This window comes from Lathamus discolor, chromosome 1 (assembly GCF_037157495.1).
Source record: "Lathamus discolor isolate bLatDis1 chromosome 1, bLatDis1.hap1, whole genome shotgun sequence".
In the NCBI taxonomy this organism is placed as follows: domain Eukaryota; kingdom Metazoa; phylum Chordata; class Aves; order Psittaciformes; family Psittacidae; genus Lathamus; species Lathamus discolor.
In genome coordinates this window covers 78,348,172-78,371,105 of record NC_088884.1, presented here as the reverse complement: position 1 = coordinate 78,371,105, position 22,934 = coordinate 78,348,172, and the positions used below count along the sequence as shown (strand labels likewise).

At 42.8% G+C, this 22,934-nt stretch overlaps 1 protein-coding gene across 3 annotated transcripts in view; it reads right to left on the bottom strand.

Moving 5' to 3' along the window:
- The window catches only part of DENND5B (DENN domain containing 5B), a 119,521-nt gene that overhangs the window by 52,384 nt on the left and 44,203 nt on the right, over positions 1–22,934 (bottom strand). For 2 of the 3 annotated variants that reach the window (XM_065681873.1, XM_065681859.1), the window contains exons 2-4: positions 19,117–19,182; positions 11,980–12,089; positions 4,959–5,625 (exon numbers count right to left, since the gene is read on the bottom strand). In XM_065681873.1, coding sequence (XP_065537945.1) covers positions 4,959–5,625; positions 11,980–12,089; positions 19,117–19,182 — 843 coding nt within the window. The remainder of the gene's footprint in view (positions 1–4,958; positions 5,626–11,979; positions 12,090–19,116; positions 19,183–22,934) is intronic. The other variant, XM_065681867.1, reaches the window with a different exon arrangement.

Genomic DNA, 22,934 nt, shown 5'->3' with positions numbered 1-22,934 from the left:
TCCCTAGAAATGCAGACATGCAAAATGGATTGCCAAGGTTTCTGCAGAGCTCATAGTTTAATTCATCTCTCTTCAGCAGATGTATCATGCCAGTGTTTTGTTATTGATTCTTGGGAAGCAGCTACCACAGAGTGGACATTGCTGGAAGTTCGGACATTTACAATACCCTTACACCTCCATGGTCACATAGGAGAGCTGTGCTCTGAATCAAATAAAGGGCACTTGCAAGAGTACTGCAAAGACTGCAACCTGAAGAATTACAAAGGAAAAACATGTAATCCCTCCCCTTGGTTTTCAAAGCTCTAAAGTTAAAATTTGGTCCTATTTAAACTTAAAAGCATTCGCTATATGCAGGAAGATATAACCTGAATCCAAAGGAATTTTCCTTCTAGGGCTTTCAGGTACAGCCTTCTGCATCACCTTTGCTGGCCAGTGATGCTTAGAGCAGTCTATTACATTTACCCACCAACAGTGATTTTGATTAATTCCCTTGAAGTCCATCCTGTCTTCATGAACAGTAAGGGCTTGTCTTTTCAGTCTTGCTGTTTAGGCAGGAGCACAGGTCTCTGCCTGTTATCCAGCTATCCTTGCCTTGTTCTGTGTTTTGCCCTAACGCTGCCACAGTAATGCTTGCTGTTCTTAAGCTGCACAGATGTGTCACAGCTTTAGACTGAAATGCTTTGGTCATACTGGCTTTTGCCCCAGAAGGACACAATTATCCACACACCAACAGTTTCCAAACTGTGGCCTGTAAAGCCAGTGAGAGCTCTGTAGCAGCAAGCTGCTTTGAAGCTTAAACTATAGACCTGAGAGAAATTGAGGATTAAGATCGTTGCCTGTAGTCTAAAACGTTTGGGAATGAAGCAACTTAGAAATGAGCTCAAAAATGAGCTCATCATTCTTTTATGTCAATCTCTCCACCCCTCTGCTTAACCACCACAGCTGCAAAGTTAAGTTAGTCCACTTCCACCCCTGCATTTTCCCAAATGACGGGATACCACTCACCTGTAAAACACAATGAACAGAACAACTAGATAACCAAAGTCGACTACAGCAGCCATGGTATAAACAGCTACAGGTCCTGTCCCCCTGCAGAGCTGTGCCAGACTCTCGTATCACGCTGGGAACGCGTCAAGCGCAAACTGAGAAAAGTCACGCAACACCTTCACCTCTTCATTTAGTTAGATTCTTTTGTTCAGGCTGCTGAAAACATTATGTCTCAACTACAGGGTTAAAAATAAATGCTTTCATCACTGACTCCTAGTTCACTAGAGGAAAATCACCCTAGAAAAGCCAGTACAGTCTCCGTGCAACCCTCCTGCCAGCACTTTGCTGCTGTTATCACCAACCAGGTGCAACTCAGCCCTGCAGAGAAGGACTTGGGGGTGTTGGTCGATGAGAAACTTAACATGAGCCAGCTTCAGTGTGCGCTCGCAGCCCAGAAAGCCAACCGTATCCTGGGCTGCATCAAAAGGAGTGTGACCAGCAGGTCGAAGGAGGTGATCCTGCCCCTCTACTCTGCTCTTGTGAGACCTCACCTGGAGTATTGTGTGCAGTTCTGGTGTCCTCAACATAAAAAGGACATGGAACTGCTGGAACAAGTCCAGAGGAGGGCCACGAGGATGATCAGGAGACTGGAGCACCTCCCGTATGAAGACAGGCTGAGGAAGTTGGGGCTGTTCAGCCTGGAAAAGAGAAGGCTGCGTGGAGACCTCATAGCAGCCTTCCAGTATCTGAAGGGTGCCTATAGGGATGCTGGGGAGGGACTCTTCGTCAGGGACTGTAGTGACAGGACAAGGGGTAACGGGTTAAAACTTAAACAGGGGAAGTTTAGATTGGATATAAGGAGGAAATTCTTTCCTGTGAGGGTGGTGAGGCACTGGAATGGGTTGCCCAGGGAGGTTGTGAGTGCTCCATCCCTGGCGGTGTTCAAGGCCAGGTTGGATGAAGCCTTGTGTGGGATGGTTTAGTGTGAGGTGTCGCTGCCCATGGCAGGGGGGTTGGAACTAGATGATCTTGAGGTCCTTTCCAACCCTAACTATTCTATGATTCTATAACTCCACTTTACCACCATCCTTCCCTCAGGCAGCCCACTGCTCATGCTTGCCTATAAAGTTTGGAACGAAAGCTGTTTGACCAGTTGTTCTCAACGTTAGCAGCTTTCACGTCCCCACAGCTCCTTCTTGGCTGCAAATGTAATCTGCCTTTAGCAGACAGCTGGTAAGTGAGAAGTTTAAGGTTCTCAGTGGACAGCCAGCAGGCTCACTGTGTGATCAGGGCTGTGCAACAATTTGTATTTTCACTCAACCTCCTAAAATAAGTCTTAATTTTTTAATAAGAAAACAATTTATTTTGGCAAGCTTGAATGAAAACCTTCCTAGCAACAGGGCTAGGAGAACTACAAAAATTCAGCTTACATTTCCCATACATGTTATTCACAGCTCTCTCATTGAAAGAGTTTGGTGAACTCAAGTAGGTTTTGGCCCAGTGCTCTGATGACTTGAGTATTGCAGCATTTCAATGAATTCTGACTTTGGGTGAATAATGTTGGCTTGCTTGAAATTGCACCCTGTGGACACAGGAACATCTTCTACTAATCTCTTGTAGAGTTTGGTAAGATTGCAGCAAGGCCAGGCCATTGGAAACACAGTCTTTCAAGCAGAAAGGGGAGGAAGGATGCATTTGCAAAATCACTCTTTCGTTTGTTACTATGGAACAAAAGATAAGCCCAAAACTTTTCATCTTTTGCCTTGGAAGAGCTTGGGAGTTAAGAAACAATTTGCCTCTGAGCTTAGAGAGGAGATTTCAGTAGTATCTAGGCTGGTTGTATCTCAAATAGGGAAAGAGCCGCTTTGTTTTCTTTCTCTAGAATTGCAAGACTGACATTTAAAAGAAGGGGCAGTGCACAATTAGCTAAGCACTCAGCTATCAGGATGTGCCAAAACTGAGGCTTTGCACTTGACTTCCACTCCACACTCCTCACCTCTGGGAACCAGCATTACGATGTTATTTACATAATCACAGAATTTCCCTAGTACGACTGTATGCTTTTCCCCACGCACCATCAAGCTGTGTCTATGTTAGATCAGGAAGTAAAGGCCATGTCAAGGACATACCTAGATTCACCAGTAATAGAGGGAGAGGAGAAAAACAAAGAAATCTGAATTTTGGAGGGTGGAGAGGATTAATTCTCACTGTCTCATTTTTCTTTGCAAAGACACCCACAGTGAAAACAAACCCTTAAATTATAGCCAGTAATTGGAAGAAAAACACTTACTTGTTTAATGGCTGGTGGTACTGAAAATGGAATCAGAATTATTTAGTAGGTATTTTGTATCTGTCTTAAGGACTATTACAAAGTAACGCATATGCAGGTTGCTCTCCATCTGCAGAAAATATCACTAAAATGTAATGTAAGCAGAATTTTCCTAATGCTACTAGCTTATAGTAAAAAATAATGAAAAAAACCTCCAACAATAAAGAAAGAAGAATCTCAGTTTTTCAGTGAGTCCATAAGCAGGGACCAGAGTGGGAATGATGAGCAGGGATGGGGAGGTATTTCAGTGGCGTTGCTGCTTAATGTCAAACCCTGGTGTGAAGAGGCAAAGACAGCACGATTCAAAGTGAGGAAGAAAGGGATAAGCACACACACACATGGAAGCAGAAAGGAGGGGGAAAGCAGCCTAATCAAAACTAACAGCAGGATTTCTGCTCTCACTTCAAACTGAGAACAGATAAAACCCTTCATTTTCAGTTCTTGAAAGGAAACCCCTGGAGTTCATGTGGAGAAGTGCTCTGCAAAGAACTACCAATCCTTTGAATTCAGTCATCTGTTGAAGAACTAACCTCCTTCCACCTCCCTGAACATCTTTCCCCATTCTCAGTCATTTACTCATTTGTATTACTATTATACACTTATTGACCTTTTCTATGACGAACTCAAGCATGCAGTTTTGTAGCCTGAAGGCTCATTACCCGTACTCATTTTAGGTGACTTCCCACCTCCTCTCTCCTCCCCACTTCGAGTTGTCTGTTGCTTGAACCACATCTTTTCTGAAGTCCAGGTATTCATCTCTTCCTTTTTTTGTCAGAAGTTATGTGCACCTCCCAGCTTTATGTTGCTCATGCTAGTCTGATGGAACCACTTTTTCCCTCAGGCATATTTTACTAATTTAGGGTCAGCATCACAGAAGCCAAGATAAGAACTAAGATAATATGGACAGGCATCGAAGTGAGAATTAGAGGAACTTTCAGAAAGTCTGGACAATCCCTTGAAAGTCAGCAACTCTTGAACTTGACTTGTTCAGGCACTTTGGTGTATTGAGTTTGCAGCACATTCCTTTTGGTACCCAAATATCACCAGGGCCATAGTCACAGTAACCAACAATGTACAGGAAACAGTAGTAAGGTTGTAAAACCCCAGAGCATGCCCAGCACCAAGTCAGGATTCCCAAAACTTGTCATTCTTTGAAGAAAGACAGAACCAGAAGAGAAAAGGTACAGGCCAGATTTTCAAAAGCTTGCTGGCATACTTCAGTGTGGACATCCAGCTCTCAGTACCTTAACCAGAACACATCCATCGTGCAGGAGAGAGGAAATCTCACCAAACTTCAGTTTGCTATTGAAATTTGAAAAAGAAAGACACTTTCTGCTGGTATTTTTACAGAAGATAGGATTAGTTTCATGCTGTCTTGCAGCACGATTAAGTGCAACGTGAGGATAATAATTAAGTGAATTCTATTGCTAGCTGTCACAAGTGATAAATACAATGCATAATTAAACAAGCAGCACCTAGACTGCCTGGAGAAAACAATTATTGAGTGCTTTCATTAGGACAGACTCATTTCTCTCACATTTTTTTCACAAATCCACTGAAAAATCAACAGCTTTGTATTAGCTCCTGTGGCCGTAACTGCCCATAGAACAGACCCAACATGCATCGCCAGACAAGTGCCCACCTTGTGAGTACAGAAGGATCTGCATCTCCAGAAGAACACAGGTGAAAACCTGGACCAGGTTCTCCAGGCCCAGCAGCTCAAAGACCTCTCGCAGTGGGTAGTCAGAGAGCGGGAGCTCGTTGGGCCCGGGTCTCTGGCAAATGATGGGCTCGTAAACCCCATAAAACTTCAGTGACCTCCCCGGGGGTGGCAGGGGCACCTCGTAGAGGATGTTGTGGATGTAGCTCTCCAGGGGCAGAGGAGGTGGCTGCTGGGACGTCACCGCCTTATAGAGCTGTATCAGGAACTTCTTGCAGGCTTGCATGAAGGGCAGAGGGGTGATGAGGCAAATGCATTTGGAGACGTACAGTGTGTCTCTGCTGATGTCATAGGAATTGTACCGCTGGAGCTTGGCGAGGGACGTGGCGTCGCCCTCGTCGATGCTGCTGGCCAGGGAGTCCATGCTGCATGAGGAAGAGGCGCAGACACTGCTGTATTGCTCCGCATTGTGCATCTGGTAGAGTGTTTGCATGGCTGTGCAGATCTGCTTGCTTGTGACCTCCTCGTAGAATGTGAGCACAAACCCATATGTACGAGAGCCATCTTCTCTGGTGATGATGAATGAATGGAGCTGTGGATCTCTGTTGTCTGCCTGTGTCCTGAAAGACAGCCCTTTGGGCATACACAGCTAAGAAAAGAGAAAAGGAATAAATGCAATTATCAAAACTACAATTTTATTTCATTATTTTTTCTTTACACCCATGTTCTTATCTACCATAAAAGCCATGTATCATGAAATATGACTCCTCTGAAAAGGAGCCCAACAACAAACAGCCTAAACTGATGCTACTTAAAAGAAGAGGTAGACACGACGGAAGAAAGGAAAACACCTTCCAAAATGACCCATCTATTAAGTCATTACAACTAATTTTCATTACTTTGTGAAATTCTTTTCACTACTGGATAGTCTTTGTCTTATTTACTTAAGCATCATAGAAAGCATCCCATTTTGGTTTTATTTGCATACGTTGTGCTCACAGTTCTCTCAAATCAGAGAGCCAAGGAAGTATCTTATACCACTGAACTCAAATTACACGGACTTCTTGAAATTCTTTCATCTTCCCTAATTTTCTTGAAAGAAATGAACCCCAAAACACCCAACAATTGCCTAACAGATATTGCATTCACTTTCTTCCTTAAATGCAAAAAAAAGCTTAGATGAGAAGAAGTGTGTGTATGCGGGAACACCCAAAAATCTATGAAAGCCTTGGTTTTTATTTACCACTCAGCAAAATATTTTGCAGTGAATCTGCTACACTGGGTTTTTTTCTGAAATACAGCCTTAGTGATAACTTGAGGCATTTTTCCAGGCATTCCTCAGGAATTCTATCAGCCATATAATACAAAATAACAAACATGCAGCAAACTTGTTTTAATGTGCGTCAGCATGAAACTCTTCATGTTCTAGCTAAATCAGTATGTTTATAAACTAAGACCTAAAGCTTCCTTTGTACCTTCTATCTAAAGAAATGAAAGGAAAGAACTTTCTTTTTGAAAGAAAGCTTTCAAAGTGTTCCTCCTGTTCCAAAAGGCAACGTTAGAAGCCAGCTTTCCAAAGGGATGTGAACCCACCCATGACTGAGTGCATCCCCTAATGTCTCACCTTTACCTGAAGTAAATGATTCTGATGGTGGAAGAGATCGAGAGAAATATTTATATATTTTCATGCACGTCCTACCCTGAACTTCACCAGTGCACCTTGCACAGACCACTTGACAGCCTGATAAAGCTGCTACCAGCCCAGCTGGGATTTAGGCACTTCAGGCTCCCTTCACGACATTTAGCGAGCCCCTAAGTTATCTGGGGTAGCTCCCATGCATTGCTCTAAAAGGTAATGTATAGGGAAATAAGTAGCCTGGGGTTGGTAGAATTTAATTCAATTGATGGGCTTTGCTTACATAAAGCATGGAATTGCAGCTGTGCACCAAGCTGTGTGGTTCGGTTGATAGGCTGGAGGGAAGGGATGCCATCCAGAGGAACCTTGACACGCTTGTGAGGTGGGCTGATGCCACCCTTATGAAGTTCAACCATGGCAAGTGCAAGGTCCTACACCTGGGTCGGAGCAATCCCAGGCACAGCTACAGGTTGGGCAGAGAAGAGATTCAGAGCGGCCCTGCAGAGAAGGACTTGGGGGTGCTGGTCGATGAGAAAATGAACATGAGCCGGCTTCAGTGTGCGCTCGCAGCCCAGAAAGCCAACCGTACCCTGGGCTGCATCAAAAGGAGCGTGACCAGCAGGTCGAAGGAGGTGATCCTGCCCCTCTACTCTGCTCTTGTGAGACCTCACCTGGAGTATTGTGTGCAGTTCTGGTGTCCTCAACATAAAAAGGACATGGAACTGCTGGAACAAGTCCAGAGGAGGGCCACGAGGATGATCAGGAGACTGGAGCACCTCCCGTATGAAGACAGGCTGAGGAAGTTGGGGCTGTTCAGCCTGGAGAAGAGAAGGCTGCGTGGGGACCTCATAGCAGCCTTCCAGTATCTGAAGGGGATGTATAGGGATGCTGGGAAGAGACTCCTCATCAGGGACTGTAGTGACAGGACAAGGGGTAATGGGTTGAAACGTAAAAAGGGAAAGCTTAGAGGGGATACAAGGAAGAAGTTCTTTCCTGTTAGGGTGGTGAGGCACTGGAATGGGTTGCCCAGGGAGGTTGTGAGTGCTCCATCCCTGGCGGTGTTCAAGGCCAGGCTGGATGAAGCCTTGGGTGACATGGTTTAGTGGGAGGTGTCCCTGCCCATGGCAGGGGCATTGGAACTGGATGATCTTAAGGTCCTTTCTAACCCAAACTATTCTATGATTCTATGAACCATTTCTGAAGAGCAGCCACATTTTCATTGGAAAGGTTTATTGTTTTTATTGAGGCATTAACAGCAGTGCCATGGTTAAGACCTATCAAATAAAGTAGTAAAAAATCCTTGTTTCGTGCTTTCTTTTAATTTATTCTGCATAAGAAAATATTTCAATCTCTTTCTTTTGGCAAGCTTGCTTAACAAAAATTTATTTCTAGAATGTAGGCATTTAACTGCAGCTATAGCTTTATCAAATCCAGTCAGACTGAAATCACAGGTTTTAATCTCAACACTATCAAAGACTGTCTTTCCTTTTTTTTGTAGAATAATACCCGGATAAGGGAATTGTACATAATGGTACAATCAAGAACAGACAGGCACCAGGGAACTTCAGACCTGCTGAGAGTGTTTCAGAAAGCTGTTTTAAATAAATTTCCTCCAAGTCTTAATTATTATTCCTTTGTGCTTCATACACTGTGCATACACACACAAAGGGACACCCATCTATTACATTTCAGCCACAGCTCCGCATATGCAGACTATCAACATTTTAACACCCTGCTGCAAATGCTGGCACAGGCTGTTGTTAGACCCACAAGAGGACAAAGGGAAAGGCAAAGAAAGAAAGAAGATGGGAAAGGAAGAACGACCAAGAGTCACTCAAGAAGCTAAGATCAAAAGGAAGGCCCTGTGCTCATTTCCCAGCAATACAGAAAGCTTCAAATTTGCAGTTAATGCATGAAAACTTTCATCTTAGTGCCTTGGACATCAATCACTTCCCATCTCGTCTCTGCTTGTCACATGTGCCACAGGACAGTGTTGGGGAAGAGCAGGCGTGGGGCATGCTAAGAGGGTTGAAAAGCTTTGCCTGCTGGTGAAGTTGGCTGACTAACACAGAAAGTCACCCACCTTTATTGCACCTGTGTATAATGACAGAAAACTATCCAAGGTTACTGATTAAAGGAAAGGATTTTGGTTTTCAGAGCATTTTACTATTTATATTTAAACATATCCATCAGCAGAAAAATGTGGAATAAATCATACTTGCAATAAGGCTTATAATCAAGAGGGGTTTGCAAGAACAAAAGGAAGCTGCACAAAGTCAGACAAAAAGACACCAACTAATCCATAGCCCATTTTTAGAAGTGATGAGTAGGAGATACCCTTTTCCTAAATGTAGAGGCAGGACAAACACAAACTGTAATCCCTAGCTCCTTCCTCCTCCCAGCCATCATCCACTGCAGATATTTCTGAACCAAAGGCTCCCTCTGGACCCCCTGCCCATTAGCATTGGTTCCCCTCTTCTCCATTAGATCCTCTATTTCATTTTTTAAATCCCTGTATATTTTTCATGTTCACAATACACCGCAGCAGCCAGCTCCCTACCCAAACCACACCATGGGTGAGAGGGTGGAGTGAAAGATGCTTTTGTCTGTAGCCTGCTCTTTCAAATTACACCGAGGAGTCATTAGTTCTTTTATTTCAGTACATGAGATGTTAAACAGAAAATGCTTCCTCGGACTTCAGAAATACAGTCAGAGATTTATATACCTTGATGAACCATAGGGCTAAAATAGGAGGTTTATTTCCTAAAAATTTCCCTTTGCTCTCTACTGAGAACTGAAGTTTGGTACAACACATTACTTGCAGAGCGGCTACAGAAGATAGTACGTGACATTAGGCAGGGATAATCACAAAAAGCAGTGTGGGGTGGAAAGAAATACTTCCCTATTAAAGAGAACTCTGTACTTTGATATATACTTTGAAAGGGAGAGAAAACATGACTTGTAGTCAGCGCGATTTCTTGGGACTTCAGGGGTTATTTTTAAAGTGACAGGATGGTTTCAGAAGGCAATTGAAATTCCTGAGGCATTCAGCAAAGCCAGAATTCTCACAAGTTAACCTTCAAGGATTTATGCATTTTCTTCTTTGAGGAAAATTGCTTCTGGAAGCTCACATAAAGCAAACACATAGGCAGAACTAATGCAGCAAGGCAAGATCAGAAAGGCCAATAATTGCCTCGAGGGATTTTGTGGAGGTGGATATTACTTTAAATGATGTTTCAGATCAAAACAATACAGCAGTTTTCCAAAAGATGATTTAAAAGACCATTAAACACTGCTGCTGTTAGTAAATGCTTTTTTTTTCCTCCAAGACACTGCAAATGAAAGATGTGTTCTTCAGCTATTTGATTTCAGCTGAATGCAGCTCAGTTCAATTATTTTATTTTAATAGGTTTCCTGCTGATTTTAGTATTCCATTTTTGTCCAATAATATGATCACACTTCATGAATACTAGACATTTTCAGCTGTAACGTGAGAGACAAATAATACAGCAATTCCAGCTATTACCTCTTGCTGCCATATTCCTGCTGCACACCTCTCACATCACTTCTCTGAACACTCCCAATTCAAATGCAGGATTAAAAGGCATAAGTAGCCTTAGTAGTTATTACCATCTGAACTGTGCTGATGAAGCACCATTTTGAGTCCTTCATGCTTTCTGTTTAAGCAAAGTGACGTGGAGACCTGCCTAAATACCTCACCATCAGTGCACATTTGAAAGCAGACAGAAATCCCCAGCTGTCAACTGTGGAAATTGAGATGAACTTCAGATTTCTACACCTTAATGATTGCAGAGAAGTTCCAAATGCATTTTTGCATTTGCAAAAGCCATTTTATTGTGGGTTTTATGTGCTCTCTGTCTCTCCACCTCCTGGGTGAGGGCCAGGAAAGTCTCTGGACTTCATACCTGCACCGTACAGTGAGGCTGGTTCTGTTGAGAAGTAGCTAGGATGTAGTCCAGGGGATCATCATTCTTTCAGCTGCTACTGTCCCCACTCCTCTGTCCCCCATTCATGGGACTTAGCCACACAGATATTCACATCAAATTTAGCCAAGAGGAAAGACATGTACAGAAGATGTATTGGTGCAGAGGTGCCATTAAAACCAACTACCCAACAAAAGTTCCGGCTTCTGCATAAAGATTTAACAAGGGCAAGTGTAGAGTCTTGCATCTGGGGAAGAACAACCCCATGTACCAGTACAGGTTGGGGGTTGACCTGCTGGAAAGTAGTGAACGGGAAAGGGACCTGGGGGTCCTGGTGGATAGGAGGATGACCATGAGCCAGCAATGTGCTCTTGTGGCCAAGAAGGCAAATGGCATCTTAGGGTGCATTAGAAAGGGAGTGGTTAGTAGGTCAAGAGAGGTTCTCCTCCCCCTCTACTCAGCCTTGGTGAGGCCGCATCTGGAATATTGTGTCCAGTTCTGGGCCCCTCAATTCAAGAAGGACAGGGAATTGCTTGAAGGAGTCCAGCGCAGAGCCACAAAGATGATTAAGGGAGTGGAACATCTCCCTTATGAGGAGAGGCTGAGGGAGCTGGGTCTCTTTAGCTTGGAGAAGAGGAGACTGAGGGATGACCTCATCAATGTTTACAAATATGTAAAGGGTAGGTGTCAGGATGATGGAGCTAGGCTTTTTTCAGTGATATCCAGTGATAGGACAAGGGGCAATGGGTGTAAACTGGAGCATAGGAAGTTCCACGTTAACATCAGGAAGAACTTCTTTACTGTAAGAGTGACAGAGCACTGGAACAGGTTGCCCAGGGGGGTTGTGGAGTCTCCTACACTGGAGATATTCAAGGCCCGCCTGGACAAGTTCCTGTGTGATGTACTGTAGGTTACCCTGCTCTCGCAGGGGGGTTGGACTAGATGATCTTTTTAGGTCCCTTCCAACCCTTGGGATTCTGTGATTCTGTGATTCTGTGATTCCTCTTTCCCTTGCTGTACATAGCATCAAGGTTTGTGTATTCAAAATTTTCACATGGGTATTAGTATCTTAAAAATTCCTTGGTTAGCCTCCTTCCCAACCATGGATATGTATCTTGGGTGGCTACAACCCTTCTCACCCAGTCACTGAGATGGTGGTTAGACTTGTTTCATCACGCAGTATGAAACTCGAACTGAAGAGGGAAATGCAGCATTTTACATTTGTTGTGCCTGAAAGTATTCTGTATTTTCATAGTACCTCTTCTACAACAGTTTTTCAACCAGCATGCCTAGTGGGTGCTCTTAGTCCCAGCAGAAGCACCTTGTCCATCACATCACAAGGACCGGTTGTAAAGAACCCAGGAACCACCCGAGTGTTGAAGTTGTCAGGAAACCACCTTGAGAAGAAAGCTTCTCTACCTACCATATTGACAGCATCCTGGTCAAAGGGGTTCCACTCAATGTTCTGAGGATAATGGGCCAAAACTTTGGACTTGAAGGTTCTTCTTAAGGGACTCTGGTCGAAATTCTCTCCTGCAACAAAGGAAGAAAGAATGATTTGTCACAGCAGTAAGGCTTCAGAGAGAGCTGGCCTGGGCAGCTGCTTTCACTTCATGGTTAGGGTGGGTTTTTTTGTGAAATCTGATGGGCATTTTCACTCCCAACAGATGTACTACTTTTTCTAAAAGAGAACAGAGAAAAGATGCGCTTTCAGTCTGACCCTACCCTCCTTCCCACGAAATCTTCCTACAGTTACAAAACAGCTTCCAGCTTAGTATTTATGGTATGGAAACTTACTGTTAAGAGAAAAATTACTGCTGGAGTTCTCTTGAAAAAGACCCCACATCTAACTGAATTCTTCACCTTCCCCTATAGCTTGAATATCTAGCGATGGCGTTACCTACATGCTGGAAGAGGCACTTCCCTCAAGTTCGTTAGAAATTGTCTTAGGGTCAATAAAAGGTATGAGCACCTCTCAGCTCTATAAATTATTCAAGGATTCATTATAGATCTTTTTTACATCACAAGTCCTGGGTGAAGATTAAACATTTATTTTTTTCTACATCAAATTTCAAGGACAGACTTTTTCACACAAAGAATCCAGCAAGTGCAAAGAAGAAGATTGAAATTAGACTTCAAGCAGAAATGCATCCAGTTATCAGCATACAAATAATGTATTTCACAGGGATATTGTTAATGGAGTTTCCACCACTGGATAGCCTACAGCATGCAACACAGTAATCAAAACAAGAAGTTCTTAAAAATCTATTAATTGTGTTACCATCTACTACGCTTTTCTCAGGTATCTCGGGTTACTAATTTCAGGTTCCTTGCTTTAAAGACTACAGGCGGATCCTTCCTGTTCAGTTCCTTTCTCACCTGAGAGAAATGAATGGCATGAAAGCCTGAAGTTCACAATGTGAAGTGTTTTTCATGAAACCATGCTTTGGAATCAAAGGCTCCCTTTGGAATGCCTTAGTGTTACCAAGATACTTTAAAAAATGATACTGAAATAGAATTGGATTTCCTTTCTTAAAAATTAAAAACCAGACAAATGAACCCCCCTCTATATTTCATTATGTATTTCATTAATGAATTAATGAAAGGTTTTTAATGAGAGGTTATTTTGGATGAAAACATACTCACTTGGCAAGCTCTAAAGGCAATATTCCTGCAGAAAAGCTAAACTGCAGGCCACTAACCTCACTAACCCCCCTCTGAAGGTAACACGGACTGCAGGAGTACAATTTGTGCTTGCTGAATTGCGTATGTCAACTGAACCTTTGTGCGGCAAGCAGCCTCTGAGTGATGTTGCAAGATGCACAGCTCAGCAGCTACCCGAAGGCTTCTGAGGCCACAAGCCATTTGGCACGTGCCCTTTGCTCCTTGCGAAGCGCAGCCTGGCTCAGAGTGAATGAATACAAGGAAAATTCTGTACAGATACTTGAAAGCAGAGCTTCAGTCCTTGCCTGGCAGAACTTAGGATCTGCAGATAATTGTGGGAACAAAAGGTAACAGAAAAACACAGTGGCTGCACACAAGGCAAAAGTTGCTTAGGCAAAGTTTTAGGAGGGATGAACACCATTCGTTGTATGAATCCCTTAACACATGTTCAACGTAGAGGGCAGAACCTGTGCTGCCCCTCAAGGGCTGCAGTGCCAGGGCCATCACAGCAGTGCCTGCACAAGAGGCAGGTGGAGGAAGAGGAGGTGAAGGTCAGGCATTCCTTACAGCAATGCCAGCCACCCGCTTGGCCAGGAAGGGGAAGCAGAGGCTTGTGCTGGAGCTCCCCTCCACGAGGGCTTGTGTAGGCAGGCAGAAATTCCTCGAGATGAATGACTCAGCTGTGCTGGGGCTGCACGTCTCCCTGCTGTATGAGCTGCTGCACTGAGTGAGCTCGTGAGCCAGGTGGAGAAGAGGCAAACAGCCCTTCCAACAGAACTCACTCTCAAATTAATTCAGAGAAAGGGTTTTAAATCTTTTCCTTTCCAAGGCATCGCCGAGATTTTAAAGACACAGGTGTTTTTATACAACAGCTCATTTGTAACACAGGATTCAGACACATTGCAGCATTAGTTTTTTGTAGCACTACATCGGTCTCACTAGATTTTGGTGCGTATCCATGGGGGAGAAAAGTAAATAAGCTTCTGCAAGAATATTCTCTGCTTGGCAGGAGAAAAAGTCCGAGATGATGCAATGCTGCACTCATATTTCCTGGGCAGGAATAAATGGAAATGGTAAAATGAGGAGCAGCTGAGGGAATTGGGGTTGTTTAGCCTGGAGAAAAGGAAGCTCAGGGGAGACCTTACTTGTACCAAGGTGGGTATCGGTCTCTTCTCTGAAGTAAGAAGTGATAGGACAAGAAGAAATGATCTCAAGTTGTGCCAGTGGAGGTTTAGATTGAATTTTAGGAAACATTTCTTCACCAAAAGGGTTGTCAAGCATTGGAACAGGGAAGTGGTTGAGTCACCATCCCTGGAGGTATTTAAAAGACGTGTAGATGTGGCACACAGGGACATGGTTTAGTGGTGGACTTGGCAGTGTTAGGTTAGCAGTTGGATTCAATGATTTTAAAGGTCTTTTCCAACCTAAGTGATTCTACAATTCTATGTGATGAGCTTTGACAGCAGAATCCAGCCTGCTTCTGGAATTGCTCAAGGTAAACCAGGAACCCAGCAAAAGCTTATGCATCACAGAAATAAAGAAAACTGGAGGTATCAGCTAACCTGGACCAAATTAAAAGACATGACAGGGTTTAGCTGATAACATCTGCCAGGCTGGACCAGGCTTGCTATTAGCTGCTATGGCAGTCCAGAGCACAAGCTACACAAACATCTTCTCCATGCTCCATTACAAAGATCAGGCTGAAGTACAAAACACCAGAGATCATTATTCTGGCAGCACATGACAGCAGAACAACCTCGTATTTTGGTCCAGATGTTCTTTGTGGAGGCATTAGAGATATAATGTCATCCACCACAAAATAAAAATCCCACCAAGCAAAGCCAGCAAAAATTCTCTCTCCAGGTATACACTTAAACATACCTGGCAACATCTTTAATTCTTAATATCAAACAGTAATTAATGTGCTTGCATAATCAAATAAATATGCATGAGGTTACTTCCTAATTAGATCTTCAATCTTTCTCACATCTGACAGAGTTTACCTTACAACTGCGAATTAGCAGAAAGGCAGGTATTTGATGCTAAATTTGTTTGGATGTTTCTATGGAATGTTCGAAGAGCATCTGGATGACTTCATTAAGTTCTCCACCGCTAACAGTGAGTAAATGCTGGAGTCCAAATTTCTTTAAAGGTTTCCTTTATTGTGACAAACCACTACTGTAACCTGGTGGATACTAATTGGGTAATTTGTGTGGTTAGGAGGCACTCTTCACCACTGCAGTTCACTGGTCGAGCACTTCACAGGTGCTGTGGGGGCCAGTTTTTGACCTACATCGTATGGGTGTTGTAAAAACACCTTTTGCTTGAAAAACAGCTCCCAGTGATGACAGTCAACAACCAAATGATTAATCACCTTGGCATTAGCACATAACTGTAATTGGGACTGCAGTAGCAATGCACATTAATCACATCATTTACTGTTTATGATGCCTGTGCTCAATTACAGGCACCACAGAAACTGAGGTAGGCTTTGCCCTGTGCTCTGGGTGTGCTCAAGAGAGCCCTGCCTTCAGCACACCTAAGATGTGGCATTTCAGGGAATGTGGCTCTGTGTGCTTAGATTGAGTAGGACAGTAAACCTGCTTTCTCCTAAATAAGTTCCACAAGCACACAGAGGTGGAGGGGTATGTGCAGGCAGTGTTACCTATCTGTTCTGGTAGCACAGCTTAAGCTCGTGGTAGAGCAGAGAGGGCAGCTGCTGCATGGTGCTAGCTGCTGTCTTGCCCTAACTTGTCCTCTGGCATCAAAGTGGCACTGGCAGACTCTGGAAGCACGTCAGAGTGCTCAGAGACACTAGGGAAGTGGTCCTGGAAGGCTTCTCTGTGGGAAACTATCCTGCCCTACTTTGGTGGCTCAATTACTAATTAACCCTTAACAACTTTATCTGGTAGAGAAAGTTGTACTTATTTCCAAGTTACACCAAAAACTACATCTCTGGAGATGTAAGAGCAGGGAAGGTCTTGCAGTTCTTGTTATTGAATATCCTTCCTCTCACATTTTCCCTATAATTCATCCCTCCATTTTGACAGGCAATACTCTGGCAGCATCTGGAACCAGTGGAGGAGAACAAGGAGTATTTGCTAATAATCCACCGTAATCATGAAAAATTGAGGCTTTCAATTGGCCTTTGGAAATAACCAATAATTTGTATGCTGCTGAAAATACCCATCCAGTTGTTTCGACAACAGACGTGGCTAGAACCTTTTGTTAATGAAGCACTAGCACTGCTTTAAGAAACCCAGCTTCCCAGAACCAGCAGTAAAAATGCCCTTGTAGGCTGACAACATGGATACATTTTATCCAGAAAAGTAAATGGCACAAAGAACTCACCTTTGCAGAGTCTCTGCAGGGTCTGCATTTTACTACGCCAGTGGTTTTTAAAAGTATATAAATTAAAACACGCACACACAGAAAATGTAATTTTCTCAATCAGTGATCATGAAACAAAGGAAAAGAGCCAAGAAACCACACTGGAGTGAATCAATTGCTCATGAGCTTGAAAGGACACAACATGGCACCCTCCATACAAAGTTGCCTCCTGGGAAGCCAGGCAGGGCAAGCTTTTAGATGAGATCTATAATTCAGGAAAGAAAAAGTAGAAGGGTATGACAGAAAGCAGCCTGCATGTCAGGGTGAAATGCCATTGTTCAGCCAAACTAGCAGGAAACAGCCCAACTCCCACCGTAATGAGATGAGAGATACGGACTGTGACAGCCAGCTCCACACTGACAAGCAGCTGGAAGAGAACCATAGGGAGCAAAAGCTTCTTGGCAAACATAAGGGAAGGGATCTGGACTGAAGGGCACCTGATACCAGCTCTCAGCTTTGGTAGTTGCGAAGCTGCTGAGTCACATGTGGCAAGAAACATTTATTTAGCTGTTACTCTAGGAAAACAGCGAATTTCCATTAAATCTACTATGTGCTTTTAAGTACTTTCTTGCTAACTTCCCAAACAGGACTGGCAAGGCACATTAAAAATGAAGCAAGTATCAAACACAAATTGAATCCGTATTCTAAAATATTCATGGCCAGATAAGAGTACTATAAATGCAGACAGAAACATGGTACTTGATGCGTGGCCATCCTTCATGCAAACGGCATGTCCCATTGTGGAAGCTGCCTCTCAAAGGCAAATCAAAAACTTTGAATGGAATCCTTTCACTTTCAGAATAATAAAAAAATCATTCAAGCACTTTTCAAAATTGCATAGAAAGTGTCAGACTCAAGTTCCGTTTCAATTGGATACTACAGCCTATGTAACAGAACTTTGAAACCAGTTGTGCCTTCCCTTTGAAAGCGCTCATTTTTAAAGGGAGATTTAGTTTCAAATTAAAAGCAAATGGGGGTGGATGCCAGATCAAGAAAACTGTGCTAATTTTGTTTCAAAATGAAAAGATTTCTCAAAATTAGAAAACCAAGCCTGATCTGTGTTTCGGATGACGGATACAATTACTAGGGAAATGCAGCTACAGTTGTGAGGTTGTCAGTCACTATGGCTTTCATGTGGGTGATCATATTTAAATTTTAACTAATTATCACAGCTATAGAGGCATACAAACATATGTTCCAAATAGGCAGAGGCATTCTCCACCCATACCCATACCCTCTGGTCCAGGGAATGTGAGCTATCTGTTGCTCCTTCCAAGCTCTGGAACGTGGAGAGGAATGCTTGTGACTACAGGAATAAAAATATCTTTTGTTCCTTTAGAGGAGCGTACTGGGAGCACAATTATGCACCTCACGGTGACAGCCTCTTTGATAGCTATTTCTAATTAAAAGTGTTCAGCACATCCAGCTATGTTCTTTCCCTGCAGACTGCACTTGGTTAAGCTTATGGGGAAACTGCATGACCCTGCATTAGAAACAAGTAATATACGTTTGAGTGGGAACACGAATAACAGGGCTTGGCTGGGGAACGACTAAGCTGTTAATTGTCAGGTTCAGGAACTGGCTAGTTTCAGTAGTGCAGAAAGTGTTCTCTGCTGCTCTTCTTCTGGGCTTCACCAGGACACCAAGGTGGCAGTGGTAGGCTAGTTGGAGTTCAAGGCAGTATTTGTGGCCACATATTAACTCATAGTAGTATTAACTCAATGGTAGTATTTGTGGCCAAATATTCTCATAACCTTACAGCAAATGAGGAAAATTATATGAAAGAGAGGAGTGCGACAAGGCAGACAAACAGTTTTCATTCCAAAATTTAAAGACCTGATTTGTCTGTAAGATGGTGGCAGCTTTTGCGGGGGTTAGGGAGGGAGCAGGGTCTAACCTATCTCTTGCATGTCAATATGTAAAGGAACTGATGGATCATATTTAAGCAGGAAGCCATAGTAGTTGTGTACCCTATCAATACATCTGAATGATTTGGCTTTTTCTTGGTGTATGTCTGTGTGGACCCCACTAACATTGCTATTTAAATCCAGACTGCAAAACATGCTTCCTTGAGGTGTCAGGAACCTTTGGGTTTTTGTAGGAGAAACTGGTGAAGCTGGACCTTCCGGTACCCTTTGCTCACAAATGCACATAACTAAGCTTAGTAGGATTGCTGGTAAGTATCCTTTAATACAGCTTCACACAAGGTATTGTTCAGTCTTTATCAAGCACACAAAGATCCAGCATATCGTCTAGCCACCAATACACCTGACACCACTAGTGGCATTTTGTTGGAAAGGGGAAGCATATCTGCCAAGACAGCTTCAAGAAACAGAACAAAAATTACCAGATATTGATTTAAATTAGGTAAAAGAATGAAAAATTCCAGGAGTTTTGGTTTCAGTTTTGAACTCTGATCCTTAGTTTGATTCAAGGGGAGTTGGAAGATTGAAAACAAAGAGATAGAGAGGGCCTGGTGATTGGTTTTTCCTTAACCCCTCTTTACCTGAGGTTTTGTCTGCAGTATCTGAGCTCTTGCCATGGAGTTCTGCTTCTAGCCATTTGTACAAGACTACACAACATAAGAAACAGAGATAAAAAAAAAGCAAGTGTGAACAAAATGAAAAGATACACAAATGTACTGGGGAAGGGAAGAAATGTGAAGCAGACATTAAACACTCCCCCTTGCAACCTCTCTTCCCCCCCACTACTGGCAAAGGGTAAACCCATGTGACAAATAAAGCCCTTCACGACTGTATTACTACAAAGGTGTTGAATGCAATGACAGACATTGTAGAAATACTTGTCAAAATTAGTAACAAGATTAAATTCTGCTACTTCAAACAGCATGCTGCCATGCAGCTTCCCTATTATGAAAGACATCTTTGTTCATATATTGAGCCATTCCAGAGCCTGTGAAACGCAGGGGGAAAAAACACCAGCTCTTTAACTGGTGTTGGACACTTTGGTGTAAACACAAGAAGTTTTCTTTAGTATCACACTGTTAAGCTGTGTTGCTACATCTTCAGTGCTGTACTGCACGCCATTTTCAGGGCTTTCTGAAGTTACCTAATAGCCCTATTCATCATTTCTGTCTCACAACAGGCTGTTTTTAGACTAAAATTTGAATAAATAAACTCTGTTTAGAACCTGGATGAACAGTTTTAATCTCTTCCAGTAAAAGCTACCCTAGTAGGCACTTTTAACAGAAAAGAGTCCTACTAACATGTCTAACCGAGTTTTCTTCCAACTGGTTTGCTCATCTCCTGCAGGAAAACAAAAATGATTTCACAGACACCATGGCATTCCTTTGTCAAAAAATAAAATCCCCAAATCCCATTTGCCCTCCACAATGCAGCATTACACAATCCTCCTCAAGTTCAATCTATTTTTATAAACCCGAAGCACATGTTGAACCTGCAACATCATTGGCGTGTCTGGTCATTCAGTTTCTAGGTGTAAATTCAGAGTATTTCCACCACGACCTCCTACTTCAGCTGTTAATCCAAGCCCAGTTCGGAGGATCCAGAAAATGCTGCCAAGTCTGTATTTCCTGGGAAGGCAGCCCTTGAGAGAGGGCACAGGAGTGCTTTCAATACAGATTTTTAGAAGAGAATTTGTATTTTAGGATAATTTTCTCATTTCTTCAGGAGGCACCTGCAGGTAACCCACATTTCAATGTACAGGACGATGTTTTCCCAGTCCAGGTGTCTCAAGCTATTTCATTCTACTTTGGAGCTGTTTGAACTGAAAGTTGCATAAATACTTAAATTAAAGGAAACAAAACAAACAATTGCCAAAGCTCAAGACTCCCCTTGCTAATGGCCCATGCCTACACTGCCCTTACAAGCCTCTTTGCCAGGCTGCCCCCACAGCTCTCCCCAGAAGTCCTTTACAACATTATCATTCAAAGCGAATTTGGTACCAAGCTTCCACGGACTTAGCCAGCACCTCTGCAATAGGAAGAGCAAGAAGGAAAGATGGTAAAACTCATGAAGGGATGCACAACCAGATGCACTGACACAGGTTCTGCTTTTGCTACCCATTTCAGTTATTATGACCATTTATCATCATCAATCATACGGCTAACCAGTCACAGAAAGTATGCAAAAACTTCTGCACAGGGAGTCACATGAAAGAAGATCATTGACAACAGTGATATAAATGCAGAGCCATGACCACTGTTGTACAGCCTAATTCTTCATACAAATACACTGCAACGGAATACAACTATTGTCACAAAGGAATTACACTTAGGAAAGGCTCAGTATTTCAAATACCCTTTAAAAAAGATTTGTTCACCTAAGAGAATATTGCACAAGTCTAAATATTAAAGAGAAAAAGGCTCTAACATGAGCAGTTTGTTTTGCCATGATCCCTTTCTTCTGACCTTGATTAAATACTTAACTATCTGCCTACAGAGTAACATTATACAGCACCAACAATGTCAGCTCTTAAAATAGCCACAAGTCTCAGCTGCCAACAGACCACAGAGTCCCCACTACACTAGCAAACAAGTAAGAATTACACCATCCCCTTCACATAAAATTGCATCATAATCTTGTCAAATCCTGAAAGTCATGGCTTAAATTACACCAGTTTGGGTGATTTTTTGTGGTGGGGTGGAGGGAGTTTAACAAACAGGCATCCAAGGTTCAGTGATCCTACACAGTCACCTTGGAGTCTGTCTGTAAAGGCTGGAATTTATCAGCAGGAAACAGTGGAACAGGTATAAAACTGGACCTATACTTACAGGGAATTTTTTCATGCCTTGGACCTTTATTTTCTCTAGAAATCAGGGTGTGTGGAACTCCCTTACTCTGTTCGTGCTGCCATGCAGTCTTTCCAATCACCAGCTCCTAAACCACTACTAGGTGGTATACAGAAAGCGTGTCCCAGAGCTCCTCGGTCTATCCTGTTTATATACAGGAAGTGGAATGTTTTATTTCTTATAGCACTTTATACACAAATCTGCTATTCATTTTGAATACCTGATATGGAACAAATGAGCATTTTTCCTAATGGAGAAAACAGTCCAAACAGTAATTAAAAGTTCATTTAAATTTAAGTTTCATACATCATTCTTCTTAGATTGCTTGACAACGTTTTGGTTAGTTACATAGAAAATGAGAAACGTACATAACCACATGGAACTGAAGGGTTTGAAATCCATCTCTCAGTTCCCAGAGGAACATTAACCTTGGCAGTGTGAAAAGTGTTCAAGCAAGAGCAAGACATCAGCTCAGGCTCTTAAACACAGCAGGGTGCCAAAGCATGAATATGGACTGAACACAGAATGAGGTATCCAGTCATGCCTTCTGCACAGGATCCCTTTCATACTTACGTTTTCTACTCATTTACAAGAGCAGGATCTAATTCAAATGTGCTAAATTTCTGTGTTAAAACATGATGCTGCATTCTCAGACTGGTTTTGGAAACAGGCACTCACAAACATAATTTTCAATTCAAATGCATCTTAAAGCAGGTGTTGTCCTCTACTCCACTGGGACAGAGGTAATAGTACAGCAGTCCTGTCCCAAGATCTGCTTTATTACAGTTGGTATTTCTGGAGATGAGTAAAGAAAAACCCCAACAAAACAAACCACAAACAACCAGAACATGTCATCCTAAAAATCCCTGTACTATTAGGGTTTAGGTTTGTGTGCAAGAATGCAGGAAAGAAAGGGGAACTTTTCAGTAAATTTTGCTTTGGGGTTTTATTTTTACAATTATAGCGCATTCAGTTATCTTTTAAATGGGGCTGTGTTAAGATAGATGCACATAACATCATGAACCAATATCAGTCTCCCCTGACACACAAGGATGGCAAGTTTCAGGTGTTTCGTTACATGAAGTTAGAAGCAGTTTCATCAAAGCTATGCTTATATCACAGCAGAGTGTGAACACACTCACTGATAACACTTCTGCCACCCTAATTAAGCTCTGCCTGCCAATCAGTACAAGAAAAGAAAGAAGCTTCATTTGGCCTGGGCCATTTTCAGCACTAATCAACTTTGACATAAACAGAGCACAGAGATGCCCATACTGCAGCTTGAATAGTCAGCTGTGCCTGATTTAGGGTTCTGCTCTTTAGCAGCTTTCTTTTTACCCATCTTGCACAAGCTTAAGGCCTCAGCTTCCTGAACCTAGCACTGTCACACTGGGCAATAGACTTCTCTGCCCTAAGGGAAACCCTTGCTTTCCAGTGTCCCCAAGAGCTGTTCCTCGGTGCTGAGCCACAAGGAGGGTCCCAAGGACTGTGACTGGTTTTTAATCAGCAGTCCCCAGGAGCACAGGCTGTGGTGACCAGAAGGAAGCTATCCC